Genomic DNA, 21,564 nt, shown 5'->3' with positions numbered 1-21,564 from the left:
CAGCGAGAATAAAAGTTACGCCCTCTTTCTTTGCGTGAACATTTGGGCGGTGTTGTGCAAATCTTCCCACACATGTAGAGGCGTGTTTAAACGAGGCGTTTTAGCAGGGCGTGGGCAAATCTTAACTTTTATAAAGAATATCTCTTTGGATTTGAGACTTTAGTCTTTGCAACTTTACAGATCTTCTTTATGCACCAAGAGCTTGTAACACTCCAAAGAGAAAGGAAAAATTTAAATCGCATCATATGACCCCTTTAAATGTTTAGAATTATTTAATTATTTATACTTAATAAATACACTGCAATTCAAACGTTTGAATTTTTTTTTTTTTTTTTTTAAAGAAATATATTAAGCTCACCAAAGCGACATTTATTTGATCCAAAAATAAATAAATAATTTAAAAAAAATAATGTTGTGAAATCTTTAAATTTAAATACCTGTTTTCTCTTTGAATAAATTTTAAAATGTAATTTATTCCTGTGATGGAACAGCTGAATTTACAGCAGGCATTACTCCAGTCAGCAGTGTCACATGATCCTTCAGAAATCATTCTTATTTGCTGATTTGCAGCTCAAGAAACATTTCTTACTATTATCAATGTTGACATTTTTTGTGCTACTTGATTTTTTTCCGTAATACTTCCATGATAATTTTCAGGATTCTTTGGTGAATTGAAAGAACAGCATTTATTTGAAATAGAAATGATTTGAACAATAGTGTAATTTACTATAAAATGTACAGAACAATGTTGTGCCAAACCATTTAATGTACAGTAGAATAAAAGATTAAGATCTAAAATGATCCCTTTATATGGGGTTTCTTGAATATTTGATTTATTAATGACTAAAACATCAAGGAACATTTTCGTCACCATATTTTAAGATAATTTTGAATGTTAAATTGGTGGGAAAAATCGCATAGACTTACAATGCTTACACCCTAGTAACTGCATAGCAAAACCCAGTCAACACTGGTGGCGACTTCTGTACAAGCAAGAAGCACTCATATTTTTTACTAAAACTGTAAATGTGTCATTTATTGTCTCTCACATTTTCCCAAAACCACATAATTTTCTAAAACTACTCCATTTCCAGTTCTCTGCTCTTCACTTCCACAAAACTCACTCAGTCTTTCATTTCCTTTTCCCATAACCTTTGAATAAGCATGAACCTGTTTATTTTTCTCTGCAGGGACGCGACAGTCGTCTTAGTGTATGAAAGGTGTTTAGATTCGGCTGTGGTGGAGGGCAATGTGAATACCCCACACTCTCTGCTTTGAGGCCTGCTCTGCAGAGCTGAATGCTAAGTCAGATGGATGGCTTTTTCAACGCTCATAAACATGCAAACATGACGCCCGTAACCTAGCATACAGGAAATGCTACATGTTCTCAGGATTCCTCCAGTGTCCCATCATGCCAGCATGTGCATTTAAATCTTTGTCATGTTTTTGAGCTAGAGGAAAGAACACTGGGTCCTAAACGTGAGCTGACATAGTAAATAATTCACATTTCTTCATATATATATTGCACAGAGTTGCACAGTTAATCAAGTAAAAAATTATGATTATGTCTGCACTGTGATTTGATATTCAGTGAGCTCGTGCTGAACTGCAGGTCTCATGATACTGTGTAAACTTGCATTGACAGCTTTATTGATTATAGCAAGATGGGAGCATTCTATTATTGACGCTTTGCTTGCTTTTGGTGTATAATTTATTCAGAATCTGATAACAGGTTTTTTATTCTGCTAAGAGGGTTGGAGAGAAGTTGACTCTTTAGGCACTGTCTGGATTTACTGATGTGTAAAACAGCAAAACATTCACTCAAAAACATGTGAATATTTCACCTACATATAAAATCAGACATGCTTCCCACATAAATTAAGTTTTTAATCTTAATCTTTTTAATCATAAATTCAGTTTTTAATTCTATTAATCAAAATTAAAAATTACTCCTCATTACATTATCAAGAGAAATAATTGTTTTGTTTTTTTTTTCATAATCCTGCAGCCCTATTTATTTCTATTTTTGTTTTCTTTATGACAGTTATATTGTCAGCATATAAATAAAGCAAATAAATGCACATGATCAGTGTCACAAATGTTCTTGTTTGATTAGGGACCTATAGAAATAGTGCAACATCTTAAATTACTCATATTCATTTTGCACTCGTAAAACATGTTTATGCCCTGTTTGGCCCAATTTTGCCCTTCGACCCACAACTCACAATCAATCATGGTTATGTGGCTGACATTAGATCCATGTGGAAAATTATTCTGCTTCTCTCTCACACACATGCACACGTGTGCACCTGGTAACCGGGTCTCCAAGCGCAGGTGTGGTAAAGGGATCAGGTGTTTTGGAAAACAGCTTGAATGTGTGTTAGTGGTTGAGGTGTGAAAATAATATCTTCAGTGGAGCTGCTATAAAGGTCTTGGCTTGTTGCTTATGGCTTAACAGAGTGAAAAATATTCATATTTTTACACTTACTTGCATGTGAAAGGATTATTCACATGTTCGCATTTTCATGCCTTGCATTGCATATGAATCGTGTGAAAATATGCACATATGTGTGTAGTCAGAAAAAAAAGGAATGTTCTTGATTAATACAAGTTAGACACCGACTGAATAAACAATTGACTTTCATCACAATACGAAGTGACAGTAGAATTAGCATCAGATTACCTGCATTTGGCTTCCATGCGTTCAGTTTTTGAGTGTGATATCAACATGTGAACAGCTTGACCATCAGTCAAAGAGCCGTGTGCCAATGTGAACACCAAATCGGATGCCCAGTTCTTAACAAATCAATAAATCTGAAGCTAATATCATCAGTAAAATAAGGTGACATGCCCAGCGGGTCTTCAAACTGCGGCAAGTGCACAGAGCCTCTGTCATTTCACACCAGCACTATCTGGAGAATTCCCCAAACCAAATTTTCTAAAGCGCATTATATTTTGATTTATTCATGCTTTGTTCGTCCTCGACGGTGTCTTGATTGATTTAGCGCTGTTCTGACACAAACAAAGCCGGGCCCAGATAATCGCGTTTACACAAGATAGAATTCTAATGAGGGGTAGAAATTATCTTTCAGTGAAATCTATCTGATCTGGGGCGTTCTCTAATAGCTCTGTCTGCCTCTGACCCGAGAGAGGACAGCAGTCAGCCCCACGGTGGGCTAGTGATTTCAGCGGAGAGCCCGTTAGGAAGCAATATTGCATGTATTTTTTTCCATCTTCTTCTTTATCAAGCATTCATTAGGGCTGCTGGGATGAGTCACTCATGCATATCCAAATCAGACAGATTTGATTTAATACGCACACACATGGGCAGAAACACAAGCAAATGCTTTTCAATTACCTGAAATGAGGGAAACATTTTCCTGCGTTTTAACCAGCAAACACGGGGGAGTGGATTATCTGCGTGCGCTGTCTGTATGTATCATACAATAAATTACTGCTACATAAGCATCTTTTTTCAACTAAGTTCTGTGTACCACCTGCTTTCCATGAGTGCTAATAGTTAATTGCGGCAGGCAAATAGTGCTGACTTTTGTGAATAAATCTATTACGAGCCTAATTTTACAGTGCGTCTGAAGTCTAAAAACCCCTGAGACGTTTGCAAAACACTTTTACATACACATGAGACACTTTCGCGTGAGCACAGAAAAACTAGACATAAATAAACCCAAAATGGTAAAATGCAAGTCTTTATGCAAGCAGGAAAATGTTCGCTTTTAGTTTCTTTTCCCATTTAAATTAATAAAAAGTGTCAATGAGACATTTGTAATGTTACAAAAGGTTTCTGTTACTAATAAATGCTGTTCTTTTGAACAGTCTATTCATCAAAGGATTCTGATTTTTAAAAAAGCAGTTTCCACAAAAAAAAATTATGCAGCACAGCTGTTTTCAACGTTGATGATAATAAGAAATGTTTCTTCAGCACCAAATCAGAATATTAGTATGCTTTCCGGAGGATCATGTGACACTGAAGACTGCTGAAAATGCAGCTTTGCCATCACAGAAATAAATTACATTTAAAATATATTCAAATAAAAAAACATATTTAACAATATTACTGTTTTTACTGTATTTTTGATCAAATAAATGCAGCCTTAGTGAGCACAAAAGACTCAGAAACATATATTAAAAATATATTAACATATAAACATATATTATAGACTCCAAATTTATTTTTTTTTAATTATAATATATAATACATAATTATTTTATTATCAAATTAAAATTAAATTATTACTTTCAAACAAGATTCTGTCAAGTGAACATTCAGTTTGTCTGTCTATTGAGATATTATTTGCATAGAAAGTGTTTATGGTAAAAAAATGTATATAATTTTAATATATAATGCAGCTATATACTGGTGTAGACTGTCCATGCTTAAACTGGATTGCAAGTGGTTACTTTTACAAAAGTGGTGCAACTGTTTAGTGAATTCACCTCACAGAGAGACAGTTTAATGTTATTTTCTGTTTTCATGCGGCGAGTGCATTTCTTCTAAATGAAACATGAACTTCAACCTTTAAACGAGCATGCGGTGAACTGGCTCCTGACCTTGCATTCTGCAGTGTTTTATTAGAGAACCGAGACAATAGTCTGTCTCCCTCTCTCTCCAGTGACCTGCTCTCAGGACGGGCTGTGCAGACCAGCATCCACCAAACCAAAGTCAGACAGGCCCATTAAAAGGCAGGAAGTGGGGAGGCTAAGCTGATTATGCAATGTTTGTATTCTACTCAGAGCGTGTCTCTCTCTCGCTGTCTGTCTCCCTGAATTGTCTCTTTCCTCTTTCCACTGAGGGGAGATGTCAAACAGGCCAGTGATATTTACCCGCTTTAGCCCAAACAAACAAACCAGTGCTCAGAGTAAACTGCTCTCCCAGCACTGATCCAAGATCAGGGCATCACACTGGGAAGCGGTTGTTGCACATTTTATTTGTTGTCATTACTATTAGTATTAGCATGAAGGTTAAAAAGAATGCATGCATTACATTTGTAACCTGTTAGAAAATACTGCAGGCTGTCTTAATTCCTCAAGTGTCCTATTATGTATTTTTTTACATATAGTAAGGGGACTCCTGTATTAAAGATATTTCTAATATTACAAAAGGTGGTTTGTGCAAAAATATGAAGAAGATATTAAGATTTTAAAGGTTTCCTGAGCACCAACTCAGCATATTAGAATGATTTCTGAAGGATCATGTGACACTGAAATCATGGCTGCTGAGAATTCAGCTTTGCCTGCATAGGGATACATTTCATTTTAAAACACATTAATGCAGTAAATAGTCATTTTAAATAGTAAAAAAAAGATGTTTCACAATATTACTGTTTTTACTGTATTTTGACCAAATAAATGCAGCTTTGGTGAGCTTTCAAAAACATTAAAAAAAATTTGACCATATGCACATAACTTCATAACAACAATAAAAAAGAACAAAACATTTTAAAGAAATATCATCAAATTCAATGCATCATGCAGAGACCTCTGTGTTTTTCCACTGTTATTTTTTTCTTACAAATTTTAACAATATTTTACTGTAACCATACACTTGTTGTCATATTTTCACGATAAATTATAAGATCATTTTAAATTCATGACGCGTTACATAATTTTTTACAGTATTGACAATAAAATGGCAAGTATTGTTTTGTTACATCTAGTAATATACATTTTCTCTTAACCATTTTACATGTTTTTACTGTAGTATTTTTACATTTTTTTGCTTTAAAATTACAAATCTTTTTTACAGTGTATCATGTGTCTTAAACCTGAATGAATTGTTTCTTTCCATGTCTGTTTTGTTTGAAAAATTATTAGAGATAGCTTTGGTTGGGTGAGCAATGAGGAGCCAGAATTTCATTCTGTGCTCAAACCTTCCTCTACCATGAATGTGTGTCTCTGCACAGCGAGCAAGGTTTCTACAGGGAATTGAAATGACATATTTGGGAGGCTTCTTAATGTAGGAGCGCTGTATTGTATAATGCAGGAGATTTTCTGTGTGTAAAACTCCAGGATAAGGCTCGGCGCCCGTGGCTTCATGGAAAGGCCGGGCTTCCCATCTCGCAAACAAACGCCCCACATGTATAATACCAGGGTTGTGGTGTTGTTGCGTTCAGTGAATTCTCATGTCTCACAGAGCGTGTGTGGGCTCACCTCACAGCAGCGCTCAACTGTGGGCTGTGTTTTTCTTGGTTTTCTCTCTGTATGTATCATACAGCGGTGGCTGAATGTGAAACCAGAGTACACCGTCGTTCCTGGACCTGAAAGCCACTGTGCCAAGCTGGCAGTGTAACGGATCTGTGCGGTAGGCTGCTATTAGAGCGTGGGCGATGTGTAGACACCAGCTTTGTCAGGGTCACACGCTCCTCCTACGCACTCAGTGCACACCGTTCCAGGGCAAACAGTGCTCTTCCTGTTGGTAAACACCATTCTTTCTTTCCTCTCTGCGTGTTCTAGAACAGGGACTTCCATGTGTTGCACATGTACACATGTTGTTTTGAAAGCCATCCGTGTCAAACCAATCTTCCAGTTAAATTGTCATCTTTGAGTAAGAGAACCCTGTCTAACCCGAATGCGGTTAGTTTTGGTGCATCTCAGCTGTAGGGCTGTATGATTTCCACGATGCGGAATCGTAATCACGAAATCCATTTATAAAAGCTTTGTCTACAACACTACATGAAAACCGTGGTGTTTTCAGCATCTGCCGTCTCACTATGAAGTGAGAGTACATGAGTACTTCATTTCCAGAGCTACTCTGAGAGTTCACCTCACGAGCATTTCACCATTTCATTTGATAAAGACTATTATCATATATACACTCAGAAATTTAAAGGTCTTTGCTACAACCCACCAAAATAAAAGTTTGATTTAACTTAAAAATATTCTACAAATATACTACTATTGTACAGTACAATGCACGTCTTTACAAGTAATGTAAAGTAACAATACAGTAGTTTAAAAATAATTTGAATTATTATTTCTTTAGGATTATATTGCACAGTATACATTGTGAATATCACACAATTTTTCATCCATCTTTTTTTTGCAGTTAAATTGTATTTATCCATGTTTTAAATAAACCTCAAAACAGAGGTTAAGTAAACCTTTGTTTTGAACCATTTTGTTTTCCAAAAAATAGAAAGGGTTATTCACATTTCATTTGATTACATTTTAATAGATTCATTAAGTTAACATTTTATCAGTTGATTTGATTACCATTTTTGATAACAATTTTGTATTAAATGTAAAACACAAAATCCAGACAAATTAAAACAGACAACACAGAATTTCTGGAGAAAAAAAAAACAAAGCACAACACATTGTATAGGACTATTGTTATTTATTTTTATTTATTTTTTATTATTCTTTTATTATATTTATTTATTATTTTTTTATTATTAAATTGTTAAAGTTTTATGAATTCAACTGATAAGCCATTTATTTATTTATTAAAATTGAATTGAACCAATAAAACTAAATCTAAATGAGCAGAAAACACAGATTTTGGGATAAATTAAACCATCATTTGAAAAAAAACAAAAAAAAAACAATGTAATAGACCGCTACAGCTTGTTTGTTTGTTGTGCTTGTTTGTTATTGGGAATGAAAGGATGGCAGGTATGAGTGAAGTAACGGAGAAATCTGGCAACTTGAGAGGCTTCAGGAATGCCTGCCGCCCACAGTGAAAACTGGAGGTCTGTGGGAGCCCAGCAGGAGTTGGCACGCCGGACGACAGCCATGGATTAGAAACACATGTCTATCTTATATCCCCTCCTTCACATTCCCTCCTTGACTGAATATCTGCAGTGCCGTGACCCAAAGTTAATAAACAGCTTGGAAATACATGTGGTTAGAGCTGTCTGCTTGGGTAAATGTTATGGAAACACTTAAGGACACACAATCAAAATACAATGCAATTGTATAATTCAATACAAAACAAGTTCCATTAACATTTTCGTTAAATGACGCTTTCATTTTTGTGTTTGTCTCTACAAGATTTAAGAGAAGGAGAATTAGATTTTTTGGGAAAACTCCCAAAGCAATGTGAAGCGGCCCAACAATAATCCATATATGCCCCATGAGAAATAAAAAATGTAAAAACGAGTCAGTGAATTATGAATTTTCCCTGGAATAGTTCGTTACATTTAAAACACGTCATCATGTTGGGACACTTACTGTAATGGTGCTTGAAGTTCCAAGGAGACTCTGATTAAAATATTGGCCTATTGACATGCGTGCAGCGCTGCAGATGTTTCAGTGAGAGTGTGTGAGTGTTTTTGGTTTGCCCTGTGGTGGTTTAAGGAATAGCATCATGCTTTAGCTCGTGAAGTGTGATAAAGTGTCAGATTGAGATGCCTTAACAGCTAGTGTGTATGTGTGTGTGTGTGTGTGTGTGTGTGTACTTGTACATATGTTTCTGTTTGTGTTGATAGGTTTGAAGCCGGCCTGCAAACCTCCCTTGCCAAAATGTATCACAGTAACCATAGTTTCCACCAAAATACTACAGCTGTGTCTACAAGAAACCTGTGTGTAATTTGGTATTAGACACCACAATCATCAAAATAAAGTAAGCAAAATGACCTTCAGAAAGCATTTGGAGGAGATACAGAATTAATTTTTTAGGGTATTATAACAACTGTGGTAACTACAATTTAGCATTTTTGCTATGGTGTTGCTAGGATGTTGTTTTACTTTTGCTAGATATTTTGAGTGGGTTTTGTGTTGCTATGCAGTGATTTTAGCATGTTGTGGTTGTTAGTATGTACTGTCTCAAGTCAAAAGAGCAGTGTAGGTCTTTTTTTCCTGTTTAAAATTCCATGAAAAAAAAGCTTATGATTTGATTTCAGGTTTCATTTATGATCATAGCACAAATGGTATTAATTACAGTTTGAAGAGTTAAACTTATATACGCAATAGCTTGTCTTATCTGATTGTGTCTGATGTAGACACATGGCAAGTAAGGTTGTTGCTGGAGGTATTTGTTTTTGTGTGCGTGCAGTATGATTTCCCTGGATGCATACCGGGCCTGAATCAAAAATCAGTCATTCTTAACAAAGGCTCAAAACTTTCCTCGCATGAGTGAGATTCAGCACTTTGAATTCAGGGCAACCTGACTAGCAAAACAAACAGAGCTAATGCCAAGCAGAGTCTGCTCATAAAATCAGCATGGATTTTCCAGCGTGCTCCAAGAGCAGCTCAAAAACTCCCAACGTTATTTGGCTTCGCTGTTTTATGATGGCGCTGGTTGTTATTTTAGAGTTCGACCTAAACTGTGAGGGGGTTTAATGCAGGGTGTTTCCCACTGTCTCAGCTGAAACACACACACACAGAGACTCATTGTTTTTGAGATAGGGCAAGGGAGAGCTGCTTGCTCGAACATTTTGAGTCTGCCGCAAAAGCTGTGATCTTTTCTGCTGCCTCGTTTTCTGTCTGTCCTTCACAATGGAGCTGCTTGTGTTGTGCTGCCGTTATCAGCGCTGGCCAGCATGTGCGTGTGTGTATAATAGGAGGGTGATGACAAGGCTGCAGGTGTAGACCCTGCCTCCTCTGCAGGTGGAGGAGAGACACTTTTACCCCCACCTTACTTCAGCTCAAAGCACACAGAGATCACATTATGCCAAAAAAATATTCTCTTCTCTTCTCTTCTCTTCTCTCTTCTCTTCTCTTCTCTTCTCTTCTCTTCTCTTCTCCTTTTGTTTTTCTTATGTAATCTTAGAGTTCGACCTAAACTGTGAGGGGGTTTAATGCAGGGTGTTTCCCACTGTCTCAGCTGAAACACACACACACAGAGACTCATTGTTTTTGAGATAGGGCAAGGGAGAGCTGCTTGCTCGAACATTTTGAGTCTGCCGCAAAAGCTGTGATCTTTTCTGCTGCCTCGTTTTCTGTCTGTCCTTCACAATGGAGCTGCTTGTGTTGTGCTGCCGTTATCAGCGCTGGCCAGCATGTGCGTGTGTGTATAATAGGAGGGTGATGACAAGGCTGCAGGTGTAGACCCTGCCTCCTCTGCAGGTGGAGGAGAGACACTTTTACCCCCACCTTACTTCAGCTCAAAGCACACAGAGATCACATTATGCCAAAAAAATATTCTCTTCTCTTCTCTTCTCTTCTCTCTTCTCTTCTCTTCTCTTCTCCTTTTGTTTTTCTTATGTAATCGTTTATGAATAATTTATGATTTGGCAAGAGATTTTATATAATTTAGAGAAAATTGGTGTTTATGAGAACAGCTTGTTTTACACAGACACAAACATATGATAGATAGATAGATAGATAGATAGATAGATAGATAGTAATTTAATTTGAAATATTTTAAGTTTTAATTTTTTTTCTTTTTATGTTATTTTAAAATAATTTTCAATAATTTATAAGACGGAGTCTCATTCAAATGTCTTCTATTTTCTTGTCTCTTTTTTTCTTTCTATTTGATATCTTTTCTTTTCTTCTCTTTATTTCTTTTTTCGTTTCTTGTCTTATTTTTCCTCCTCTCTAAACAATTACTGAACAATTTATGGTTTGGTTAAAGCTCTGATATATTTTAAAGAAAATTATGTGTGTGTGTGTGTGTGTGTGTGTGTGTGTGTGTGTGTGTGTGTGTGTGTGTGTGTGTATACATATACATATATACATGCATACATACAGTATATACATAGTTTCGCTGTTTATCTCAATTGGCTCTTCTCTTTTCATCTCTTGGTTTTTTTTTCTGTCATCTTCTTTTATCAAATAATTACGATCTCGGAATGACTGTTTTATTCTGAAATCTTTGTTTTGAAGACTTGATCCCTTGTTTGATGTCTCATTCTAAACAATAGACAAAAAAGAACAAACAACATTTAATTTGTTAAATTAACAACAGCCATTAAATATTCTATTCGGCTACAGAATACATAATGTTCCGTTGAGCCGCTTCAGCTGCTTGTTTTGTATTTGTTTATCTGGTTCTATGCAATATATGCGCTTATTTACGCACAAAGCATCCTCTGCGGTCTGTGATACAACCGCATTCTATTGTTCCACAGAGCAGCTGAAATATCGCAGTGCAGGTGAGAGCGTGCGGAAGAGAAAGTGTTCATTTTTCTTTGCCAAACTAACATACTTTCAGAGGTGACTGTAGAGTCATATCGCCGGAGGGCAGGATTACTCAGAATAGTTGTCTGGACTCCACAAAGCAAAAACTCCTCCTCCTGCATCTATCATCGCTCTCTGCCAGATCCCATCATCCAAGAAGTTTGCGTTCGCTTTAAATGAGTTTTTCTGGTTGCCGAGGAAACCAAATTAAGTTTAGCTTAGCTGTGGCATACAGGAATTTGTTCAACTGGAGAGCAAAATTTCCTGCTCCTCAAGTGCGTTCGTAGACTTCAGAGAGGTGTTCCACACCCTGCAATTCATATTGCCGTCATGACTGAGTGAGAACATTGAAGTGTTTCGCCTCAGCGCCTGCCATCCTGCTTTGCACTTTTGGAAGAGAACTTTTTGAACTCTCCGCTCGCCTTTCGCGTAAACTGGCCCCTCGGGGTGGTAGAGGAGCCTTCTCGCTTTGCTTTCCACGTTTTTTTTTTTTTTTTTTTTTCCATGTGGTAAGAGATAGTAAGCGAGATACACACTTCAGTGAACACCAAAAACAAACAAACAATGTTTCGAAACTTTTCAGTTGGCGCAGTCAACAGCATTTAAGTTATTTACTGTCGCAATCAGGTCATTTATTATTGTGCAAATATTAAACAAGGTGCTGTTGCAGGAAGTCGAGGTGTGTTGAACTTCAAAATGTCATTGGATATTCCTCCGCCGCTTTGTGGGCTCGATGTGGGTGTGATACCTGCGGTGTAACATTTCCCTCTCTGTTCAAAACACACTCCACTTTCTTTGCCGAGGTCATGACCTTTCCATCAGTCATACTGCGGTTGACCTATGGAGGTATCCGTCCACTCCTCTCTCTCACGCCCTGCTGACTAGCTGACTGATCTTTAATATTCTTCTGTGTTTGTTCCCTCTCCTCCACAGCCCCGACGGAGCCGCTGCTGTGCAAGTTTGCAGACGGAGGACAGAAGAAGAGGCAGAGTCAGAGCAAGTACCCTCAAAACGGCCGACCGTGGCCTCGGGAAGGAGAGGTGAGTGCTGACGACTTTAAAGACCTACCAAACATCCTCGACACGGCTCTGCAAAAATTCAGAATCTATCAAATTCTGTCTATCTATCTATCTATCTATCTATCTATCTATCTATCTATCCGTCCGTCCGTCCATCCGTCTCTATCTATCTGTCTATCTATCTATCTATCTATCTATCTATCTATCTATCTATCTGTCTGTCTGTCTGTCTGTCTGTCTGTCTGTCTATCCATCCATCCATCCATCCATCTATCAATCTTTCCATCTTTCTATCTGTCTGTCTGTCTATCTATTTATCTATCTAAGCCCATCTGTTCATAAGGTAGTTCATACCTTGGCTTTTCTAATAAAAATTACATTTACATTAATTTCTTTACATTTCAAATATTTTAATTCTACTTCTTAACATCCTGTTTGCTGCATTTGTTCAAATTCATTTCAAATGCAGCCATTGGAATTCAACCTGAATTCAGCTCCAAATGACGAAACCTGATCAACTGTACTTACCTTTTCCACACCAGCCTCTGCCCCATTTTCTCCGCACATTCCCTTTCCCAGAATACCCAACCCTGAAGAAGGGAATGAGTCGGAAACAAACCCTTTGTTTCAAACATCGGATAGAAGAAAGGAGTGAAAGTAAGGGAGGCGGGAGAAAACATTTGATTGATGGAGTCATCTGGCCATGTTTAAGTTCCCAGTCTTTCGCTCAAGTCCTTTAATCTCTCCTCTCCTGTTTTTATTCCCGCAAAGAAAGTCGCCGTCTGGGTTGGCTGATGGGAAAATGGCGGCAGGGTGAACAACTGGCATTTTCTGGGCAGCCCCAGCTGCTGGCATGACGCGGCGGTTCAGGGAAGCGTGCCCAGATACCGACCAGACCGTGAGCGCCCATTATGAGGAGCTGGCAGCCGCCATGACTTTGGCTGCACTCTCTCATGAAGGCGTATTTCAATATGCAACCCCAGGGGTCCACATTAACTACATACAGTGTACAGTCACACATAGGTTAGGTCGATGGTTTTCCCACCAGTCTCCAGGTTTTCTCCCCCGCTGAGGAAAACTTGGCGCCTGACAAGCTGCAGTATATGAGCGTTGTTTATCTGCTCCAGTCCAATACGGGTCTAAGCGGCCAGCTTTCCCCCCTTATTCACTTAGCTAGTGCGGCTCTGTCAACATGAGCTATGCTTTCTGCTGCCTTGTAAATACCAAATAACTTTGTGCTGTATCGAACCCGAGCCCATCTGGTATTACAGCCCAGCACTCTGAGGTAATAGATCCACAGATACAAGCCTCGGCCATGTGCTTTTAAAGATATAAAGAGCACTTGGCCGGCCCCTATTAGATGACCCTGTTCTATTGCCAGCATTACTCAATAGACTTTATAGGATACTTGCTTCACCAGAACGATCTTTCACTCTTTGTCCTGTCTGTCTTGTGTTTCAGAGTGGCATGGCGCTGACCTATGACCCCACTGCAATGCAGAACGGGTAAGAGTCATTTGTTGTTTTGACTTTTCAATGCTTGTTAAGGTTGTCCGAGGGTAAAACGATGAACTTAGATGAGCTTTAGCGATGAATCCAACCTCATACCAGTGATCCCTGCTAAAAAGACAAGCAATACAACATAAAGTACATTATGTTGTGTTTTAGATGCTATTATTATTATGCTAGTCTAGCATTATCTATGCTAGTTTTGGACTTTTTTAGTTTTGGAGGATTTTTTAAAATGTTTTTTAAAGTCTCATGCTTTATTTAATCAAAAATACAATATTTGCTGTAATATTGTGAAATATTATTACAATTTAAAATAGCTCTTTTCTATTTGTATTTCAAAGCTTAATTTTCAGCATCATTACTCCAGTCTTCAGTGTCACATGATCCTTCAGAAATCATTCTAATATGCTGATTTGGTGATCAACAGTTGTGCTACTAAATAATTTTGCGATTTTTTTTACTTTTTATATATAAATAGAAAGTTCAAAAGAACCTAAAAAGTCCTTGCCTAATAAAAGTATTAATTTATATTTTTTAAATCTTGCCAACCCCCAATTTTGAATGGTAATGCATGCATATATAATGGTAAAGGTAATGGTAAAGATGCATATATAAAAATACATATAAATATCAATTCCAGCTCTAAATATATCTGAAGTTCCTGCTTGGTATTTCATATTTGAAACATTTTCTATTAATAATGTAAATATGCATTTTGAACTATCAATAACTCAATTAAAGTAAAAAAAATATATATTTATCAACATTAGCAAACATTTTACATTATAAAAACATTTTACAAAACACAAAGGTGGACATTTTAAAAAATGGTAACCAAAAAAAGGCCGTCTACTTCCTGAAGAATATGAATAATCCACCAGAGGGCAGAAGTCATGATATATGATCATGTTAATGAAGAGTCAATTAGCTTAACCACCAAGATTCCTTGACTAACCAGCTGGTTCATGCAGGTTTAATCTGGTCTATTCAGCAGCGTTATCAACGTCTGAGCTGCAGTGAGTAATACTGAACCCTACAGAGCTGTGTTGAACTACTGTCATAATCAATCTGCATTTTGTGCTATTATTGCACCGAAGAGTGTAAGTGTTTCGTCAGGTGCTGGTTGCAGGGCAGGAAGATGGGTGCTGGACTAAGGGAAATAAGCCCCTTTCTATCTGTCCGCTGCATTGGACGGAAGGCCCAGGGCTCTGTTTCTGATCCGGCACTCTGGGGAAACAGTCACATTCGTACCTCGGTTACCAGCTCCGGCTCCTTCTTCACCCCTGACTCAGCACTTGCTGTCTGCTGGAAAGAGAACGAAATAAGGAATGACAAAAATATGCAATCAGGGAAAAAGAGGCAGGTTCTGAATTGTAAATAATAGAGAGAGTAGAAAGGGCAGAGAAGGGAAGAGAAATGCTTTATTTGTTTCCTTTCTCCTTTCCATCACATTAGTGTATATATATAGTGAGTTCATACAGTCTTCTTAATTGTTTAATGGGGCATGCCGTCTCAATGTCAACGGGCTGAAGCTAATAGCCGGCATAAATAACAGCATAGTGCTAATCTAAAAAAAGGATTGCACACTAACGTAAGCTGGTGTGTAAAGCTTCACATTTTAACCCTGCTTCAAAGATTGTGTTACCTTCTTCCTGGACATGCTCTCACTCAGGTCGTCTTGTGTGACTGTGACATAAGGGAGCATGAGCTCTCTGGGGCAGACAGCGTTTCTCTCCCCACGCTCCATTTCTCAGCTGCCAGACAAGCCGATCAATAAAGCCTAGCAACGGAGCTTGCAGATGAAACATGTCCGCAGTAGGTACACAATGATAAATAAAGTCCTGCCCAAGAACTGTAGCTACTGGAAAATGCTGTTGCTCAGGTAACACAGAGAAGTCAACAAATTAGCTGTTGTGACACAAGCCTGTGCAGATAAACACACACGACTATACACATAAACACAAGACATGATAATTGTATTGTATTGTTTTCATCATTGATAGATAATTCTTCAGCATTAAATCATTATATTATTTTATTATTATATTATGATTTTTGAAGACTGGAGTCATGGCTGCTGAAAATTCAGCTTTTTGATTTATTTTAAATTCTATTTTAAAATATATTTGAATTATGAATTTATATTTGAATATAATGGTTTATTTAAATTCATTCAATTTTTTTTACTGTTTTTACTATATTTCTGATCAAATAAAACCAGCCTTGGTGCAAGAAAATTATTTCTAGAACATAAAAATGTTCTTAATAAGGCTGGAGTAATGGCTGCTGAAAATTCAGTTGTTTTTTTTATATATTCAAATAAAAATGGTTCATTTAAATTCATTTATTATTATTATTATTATTGTTTACAATATTACTGTTTTTACTGTTTATTTTTTTTATTAAATAAATGCAGCCTTGGCCAGCGTATAAGTCAACTATTTCAAGAACATTAAACATTCTTAATGACCCTAAAAATTTGAAAGTTTCTATAAAATTCTATAATTGACTTTAAACTAAAGCTGAAATAAATTATTACAATATTATGAGAAAAATGCGTATTTATATGACAGTATTAAGCGTGTTAATACTATTAATGTTACATGTACAAACTTCCAATTTCAATTCAATTTAAAAGACTTGTGTAGCACATTTCACAGTTTTCCGCAGACCCTCTACAAGAAAGCTGGGTGTTCCTGGACCCCAGTTTAAAAACCCTTGTCTTATACAAACAGAAAAGAGTACTAATAGTGTTTTGTGTATCTTGCAGGTTCTACTCCTCACCATACAGCATCTCCACAAACCGCATGATCGCTCAAACGTCAATCACTCCATTCATCGCTGCCTCTCCTGTCTCCACATATCAGGTGAGATCACAGCATATACGCAGCATACAGAACAAACACATGCTGCAGGCAAGCCAACTCACACATTTACATTCATACAGTGGCCCTTAGAAACATTTGGACCATCAAGATGTCATATTTGAAATATGCAAGAAAGATAGCACAGTTAAGCAAAAAAAAAAGCTGTGTGTTAAATTAATTGAACACTTTCTGGTTAAAAATAATGTAATTAAAGTATAATTACCTTTGAGAAAAGGTCTAGTAACAATTATTTGCAGATGTTTGATATCTAACACAATGACGTTCAGGCATTTTTAAGTGAAATTTGAGTGCCCAGATGTTTTTGGGGCCATGTATACAAACACAATTACATGCAAACACAAACGCAGTTTGTGTCACACACATACGAGGAGAGCATGTTGCGCTATAGCGTGTTTTCCATCACTCTCCATGTTTGCTGATATGTTAGGAAAGCTTATTAACGCTGTTCTCCAGAGCTGCAGTCAGACGGAGTGAGCAAACAGTGACTATGAGCATCCTTAATTGATTTGGCTTAAGCTAAACTAAACTAAACATTGCTGAGTGTAGAGAATAGCTAAGCCCTTCAGATCATATACCTCCCATCCTCATGAGAACCTCGTCCTCGCGCAAACACACCGACACACACATATGCGAGCACGAGCGCACATATCCCAACCACCCACGCTGACGCTCTCGGCCGCACGTTTGTTATGATAAATTCTGCACGCCAGCAAGGTTATCTCTTAATCAAATTGCGTGATATCATGTGCAAAAGCGCCCTGCTGGCCGGCGAATTAATTTTAAATTGCAAACTGCACTGAACCTGCCAAAACGAGTTCAAAGACAAGCTGACGGGAAATCAATGCGCTGCTACATTTATTTCTCCCCTAGAACTTCGAGAATGGAACAAGAGACAACTGTTTCCCTCTCCGGTGAAAGGACAGAGAGAAGGAGAGAAAGAGGGAGAGCGAGAGCATGAATCTTTTAACAGTCGGGGAGAGAGAGACAAGGTGTGCGCTTACACATCTTAGTGGACTTAGTGTGTTTAGAGAGAGAGAGAGAGAGAGAGAGAGAGACGCCCGAGGCAGATCACAGTGATGAACAAATCCCAAAGGCTTTTCTTCCTAGAACAACATAAAAGGACACCGCATATAAATTTAGACACCTACAACCGTTCAAACGCACTTTCACGAAACTAAATGCATACATCCATCCTCTCAGACAGGAAGTGGCCACTTATTCTCAGTTTGCGTGGTGCACTGTAAAAATAATACGTGAGCTTAACAGTGTTATTTCAGTATCATTTTTTATTCTCATTTTCTGTTTTCGTTTTAATTTAGGTTAAAGTTTTAGTAATTTTGTTGTGTTTGTCTTTTTTTAATGTTCATATAGTTCATTTTTATTTCAGTTTAAGTTGTGTACGTCAGTTCTGTGGTAAACAGTGTTAATGCTCCGAAATTATGGAATTCGCTACCCCTTACACTTCGTAATATACCATCTTTGTCTACATTCAAGACTCAGCTAAAAACCTATCTTTTTAATATGTATTTTGGATAATGTGGCCTTATGTCAATGTTTATTTATTTTTATTACACATTTTTGTTTTATTTATTTGTAGTACATCTATTGTGTGGTATAAAAATAATACTCAAGCATATTAGTGTTATTTTATTATCATTTTAAGTACCGCTTTTATATATTTATATTTTCCAGTATTTTTATCAGTGTTATTTTAGTATAATTTTGAGTATCATTTTTTATTTTTTTTTTATTAGTTTTTGTCCTTGTTAATTTTATATCAGTTTTAGTTTTATTTATTTTAGTAAGTTAAACTAAATGAAAAGAAGAAATGCTGCCTTGCCAAGTTACCAGCTAGCTGATAAATATAAAATATGTTCATTTTATTTTATTTTAGTAAATGTTTATTTTTAGTACCAGTAACAAAAATGTTTTTACAGTTTTAGTTAATTATAGTAACCCTGTCCTAAATGTAGTAATTGTTGGTGCGAGAATTACTATGGCGTTGAGATTAAAGGAGAGATTTTTGGGGTCCAAGTCGGCCTTAGATGATGAAATTGCTGCGGCAGTGCTGTAATTAGGAGGCAATATCTCTGTCTGTAGAATTCCGATCCCTGTGTAATTATCGCACTTGTATTACTTGCTCCTGCCTTGGCTGTTCTGTGGGAATCGGGGCTTCGAGGCAGCGGGAGGAGGCATAGGAGGGGGTGAGGAGTGAAATTAAGAAATGCTGGTTTCCGCCCACAGGTCCAGAGTACGTCGTGGATGCCTCACCAACAGTACGTTATGCAACCTACGGTAAGTGCTGCTGAGGAGGTGTTCAGTTTTGTTTAGCACTATGTAAAGTGACCTTGAGCTATGGAAAGGCACTATATAAATAAAACTTCTTCTTCTAAAAAAAATAATACTCAGAAATATCATTTATTTTAATATTATTTTTAGTAGCTTTTTTGTATATTTTCAGTTTTCATTTTAGTTTTAGTTTAAGTTTTGTGTGTGTGTGTGTGTGTGTGTTGGGGACGTGAGGAAACAGACAGATAGAGAGGAATGAGGAGAGGTGAGAGTGATTTCGTTTATCTTTTTGAAAGAGTGGATGTTCTGTGAGATAAAACAAACAAAAAAAAATGCAGTGGCTCTTTACCCCCATTGCCCTCTTGTGGCCGAGCAAGTAAGCGCGGGACTGGTGAAAGGTCGTAAACTGGGTGTTTATGTGTGTTCAAAAGGATAGTTCACCCAAATATTTTACATTTTTAACACCTTCATGTCAATCCAAATCAAGGTTCTTTCTTATAGTATGTGGAACTTAAAAGGAAAAATGTAAGAACGTAAGAATATATATAAAGAATGAATGAGGACAGGGGCTGTAGGCTCTGAAATGAAAAAAAAAATCATAATAAAAGTGTTTTGCACAACTCTTGCACTATTTTGTAAGTGTTTTACACTAACAGATAGGATTTAAGTTGTTATTTACTGAAAACGTCTGTTGTCTGCCTCATGTAGAAATGTCCGTGAGACACATTATTTTGAATATGCGCTTAAAGTGAATATCAGTTACAATTTGGTCTTTTCCTCAAATAAAGCAATTGTGTGACTTCAGAAGTCTTAAAATATAGAGCATTAGTCATATGAACCAGGTAATTAAAAAAAAAAATTGCCACAGACCCCAAATTATGATGGTCCCCTTGTGAGGGAAGATTTAAACTGATTAATTACTTTATTAAGAATACAAATATTATATAGAACATATTTTTTTATATATATATATATATATATATATATATACACACACACACACATACAGTATACATATATATGAAGAGTTCATTTGCAAAAACCGATAAACTCCACTTTTAAAAAAAATGCATTATTCTCCACATATAGCGCCATCTGAACCCTAAACATGTTTTGTCAAAAAAGCCGGTTTTGTCCACTTTCAAGGCAGCGCGAGTTCACGATTTACTGCAGAAGCCGACAAGCGCCATTGTTGTTTTTGAACAGAAGCCGATAAGTCCATTTTAGCGAATCAGAGCGCTGTATTCAGGTCAGGTGACAAGGCTACTTTCACTTTGAAAAGACGTGCTAGCTGAGAGGAGTTTCGTCAAAACTGGCTAAAAGTGATCGAGGATGGATAATTTCGACGAACTTGATGAGCCTGTGATATCTTCTTCAGAGCGAAAAAGGAAAATAAAAGCTGAAACGTTTTCACGGAACCTTGCAAAAGCAGCGCGTTACAATGGTGAGGGAAAAGCTCCGTGTATTGCGTGTAATCACATCCATACAGTTTATGATCACAACAACAACAACAACGTTTGTCAGGTCTGAGGGGATTACAAAGATTAAACAGCGTGTTTAAAAAGCGTGTAAAAGAGTGTTTTTTTAAAACTCTAAAACATGAAATGTTATCTGCTTTTGCCAAAAAACGACTGTTGGAGTTATCTGCTTTTGCTATAAAACAAACTTTTAATATGTAAAAAAAAAAAAACACTTTCAATTAACTTTAATTTTGTATATTATAAGTTATTATTAGTAAAGCAGCGGAGCTTTTATTTTGCCACAGTCGACCGCTTCCGCTCCTTCCAGTCGTGCGTATATGGGGAAAAAAAGCAAATATAACATTGTTCTAGTGGTTTTTAGATATTTTAATGAAAAAAATCTTACAAATTGTGCCATATATATATATATATATATATACTGTATATATACATATATGTATATATAAATGAATATTTCATAGTTATATTATTTTTGCTTTGCACTACAATAGGGAAATTACAATATTTCTTTCCTAATTTCTACACTTAAAAGAGATATATTTTTAATTTGGACTGCAGTAACGTTACTCGTTTAAACCGCTAGCTGTCAACAATTCATACTGCACTTTTAAGCTTTTATTTTGATGGAAACGGCAGTAGAGTTTTTTTTTGACAGAAAACTCCAGCTTCAGTGAAAACATGCTTACATTATGTAAGCATATTTTCACTAAAGCTGGAGTTTTCTGTAAAATTAAAACTACATGCATATATATATATATATTAGGGCTGTCATCGTTAACACGTTAACGCATGCGATTAATTTTACAATCCTTAACGCGTTAAAATAATTTAACGCAAAATTACTGAAGCACAATTTCTATTCTAACCCTTTAACCCAATTTTGCTACTCTGCTTGCGATTAGATCATTTTAAGCTGCTAAACTCCGGTAAAGTTTTCAGTCCAGTGATCCAGTAAGCGAATGCATTCAAACAATCTGTCCAAAACAGCGCTAATATGAAGGAAACCAGGCTGATTACATCAGAGATTCCAGAGAGAACAGAGACTCACGTTGCGTTTTAAGTGAATTATTCATTCCAGTGTGTTTTGCTTTAAAACACGAGCGCTTTCATATTCTGTGATTGTCTCTGAAGAGCGCGCCCTCACACGTTGCTCTGTGTGAAGTACAGACTGAACGGATTGTCAACACATCCCACCGCTGTATGGCCAGATGAGATGCAAACTACATTTCTCGACTGGATAACCAGTCTCGCTAGTAAAGTTTTGATGGATGAAGATTGCAATCAAGGATAAAGC

At 36.8% G+C, this 21,564-nt stretch overlaps 1 protein-coding gene across 1 annotated transcript in view; it reads left to right on the top strand.

The window, feature by feature from the left end:
- The window catches only part of LOC107666726 (RNA-binding motif, single-stranded-interacting protein 3-like), a 135,077-nt gene that overhangs the window by 107,188 nt on the left and 6,325 nt on the right, over positions 1–21,564 (top strand). Inside the window, exons 7-10 of the mRNA XM_016458160.1 lie at positions 12,016–12,122; positions 13,563–13,606; positions 16,383–16,479; positions 18,745–18,795. Coding sequence (XP_016313646.1) covers positions 12,016–12,122; positions 13,563–13,606; positions 16,383–16,479; positions 18,745–18,795 — 299 coding nt within the window. The remainder of the gene's footprint in view (positions 1–12,015; positions 12,123–13,562; positions 13,607–16,382; positions 16,480–18,744; positions 18,796–21,564) is intronic.

The sequence above is a fragment of the Sinocyclocheilus anshuiensis genome, unplaced genomic scaffold, assembly GCF_001515605.1.
Source record: "Sinocyclocheilus anshuiensis isolate Anshui unplaced genomic scaffold, SAMN03320099.WGS_v1.1 scaffold267, whole genome shotgun sequence".
NCBI classification, from domain to species: domain Eukaryota; kingdom Metazoa; phylum Chordata; class Actinopteri; order Cypriniformes; family Cyprinidae; genus Sinocyclocheilus; species Sinocyclocheilus anshuiensis.
The sequence above is the reverse complement of the archived record's forward strand: the minus strand, read 5'-3'. Positions and strand labels throughout refer to the sequence as shown.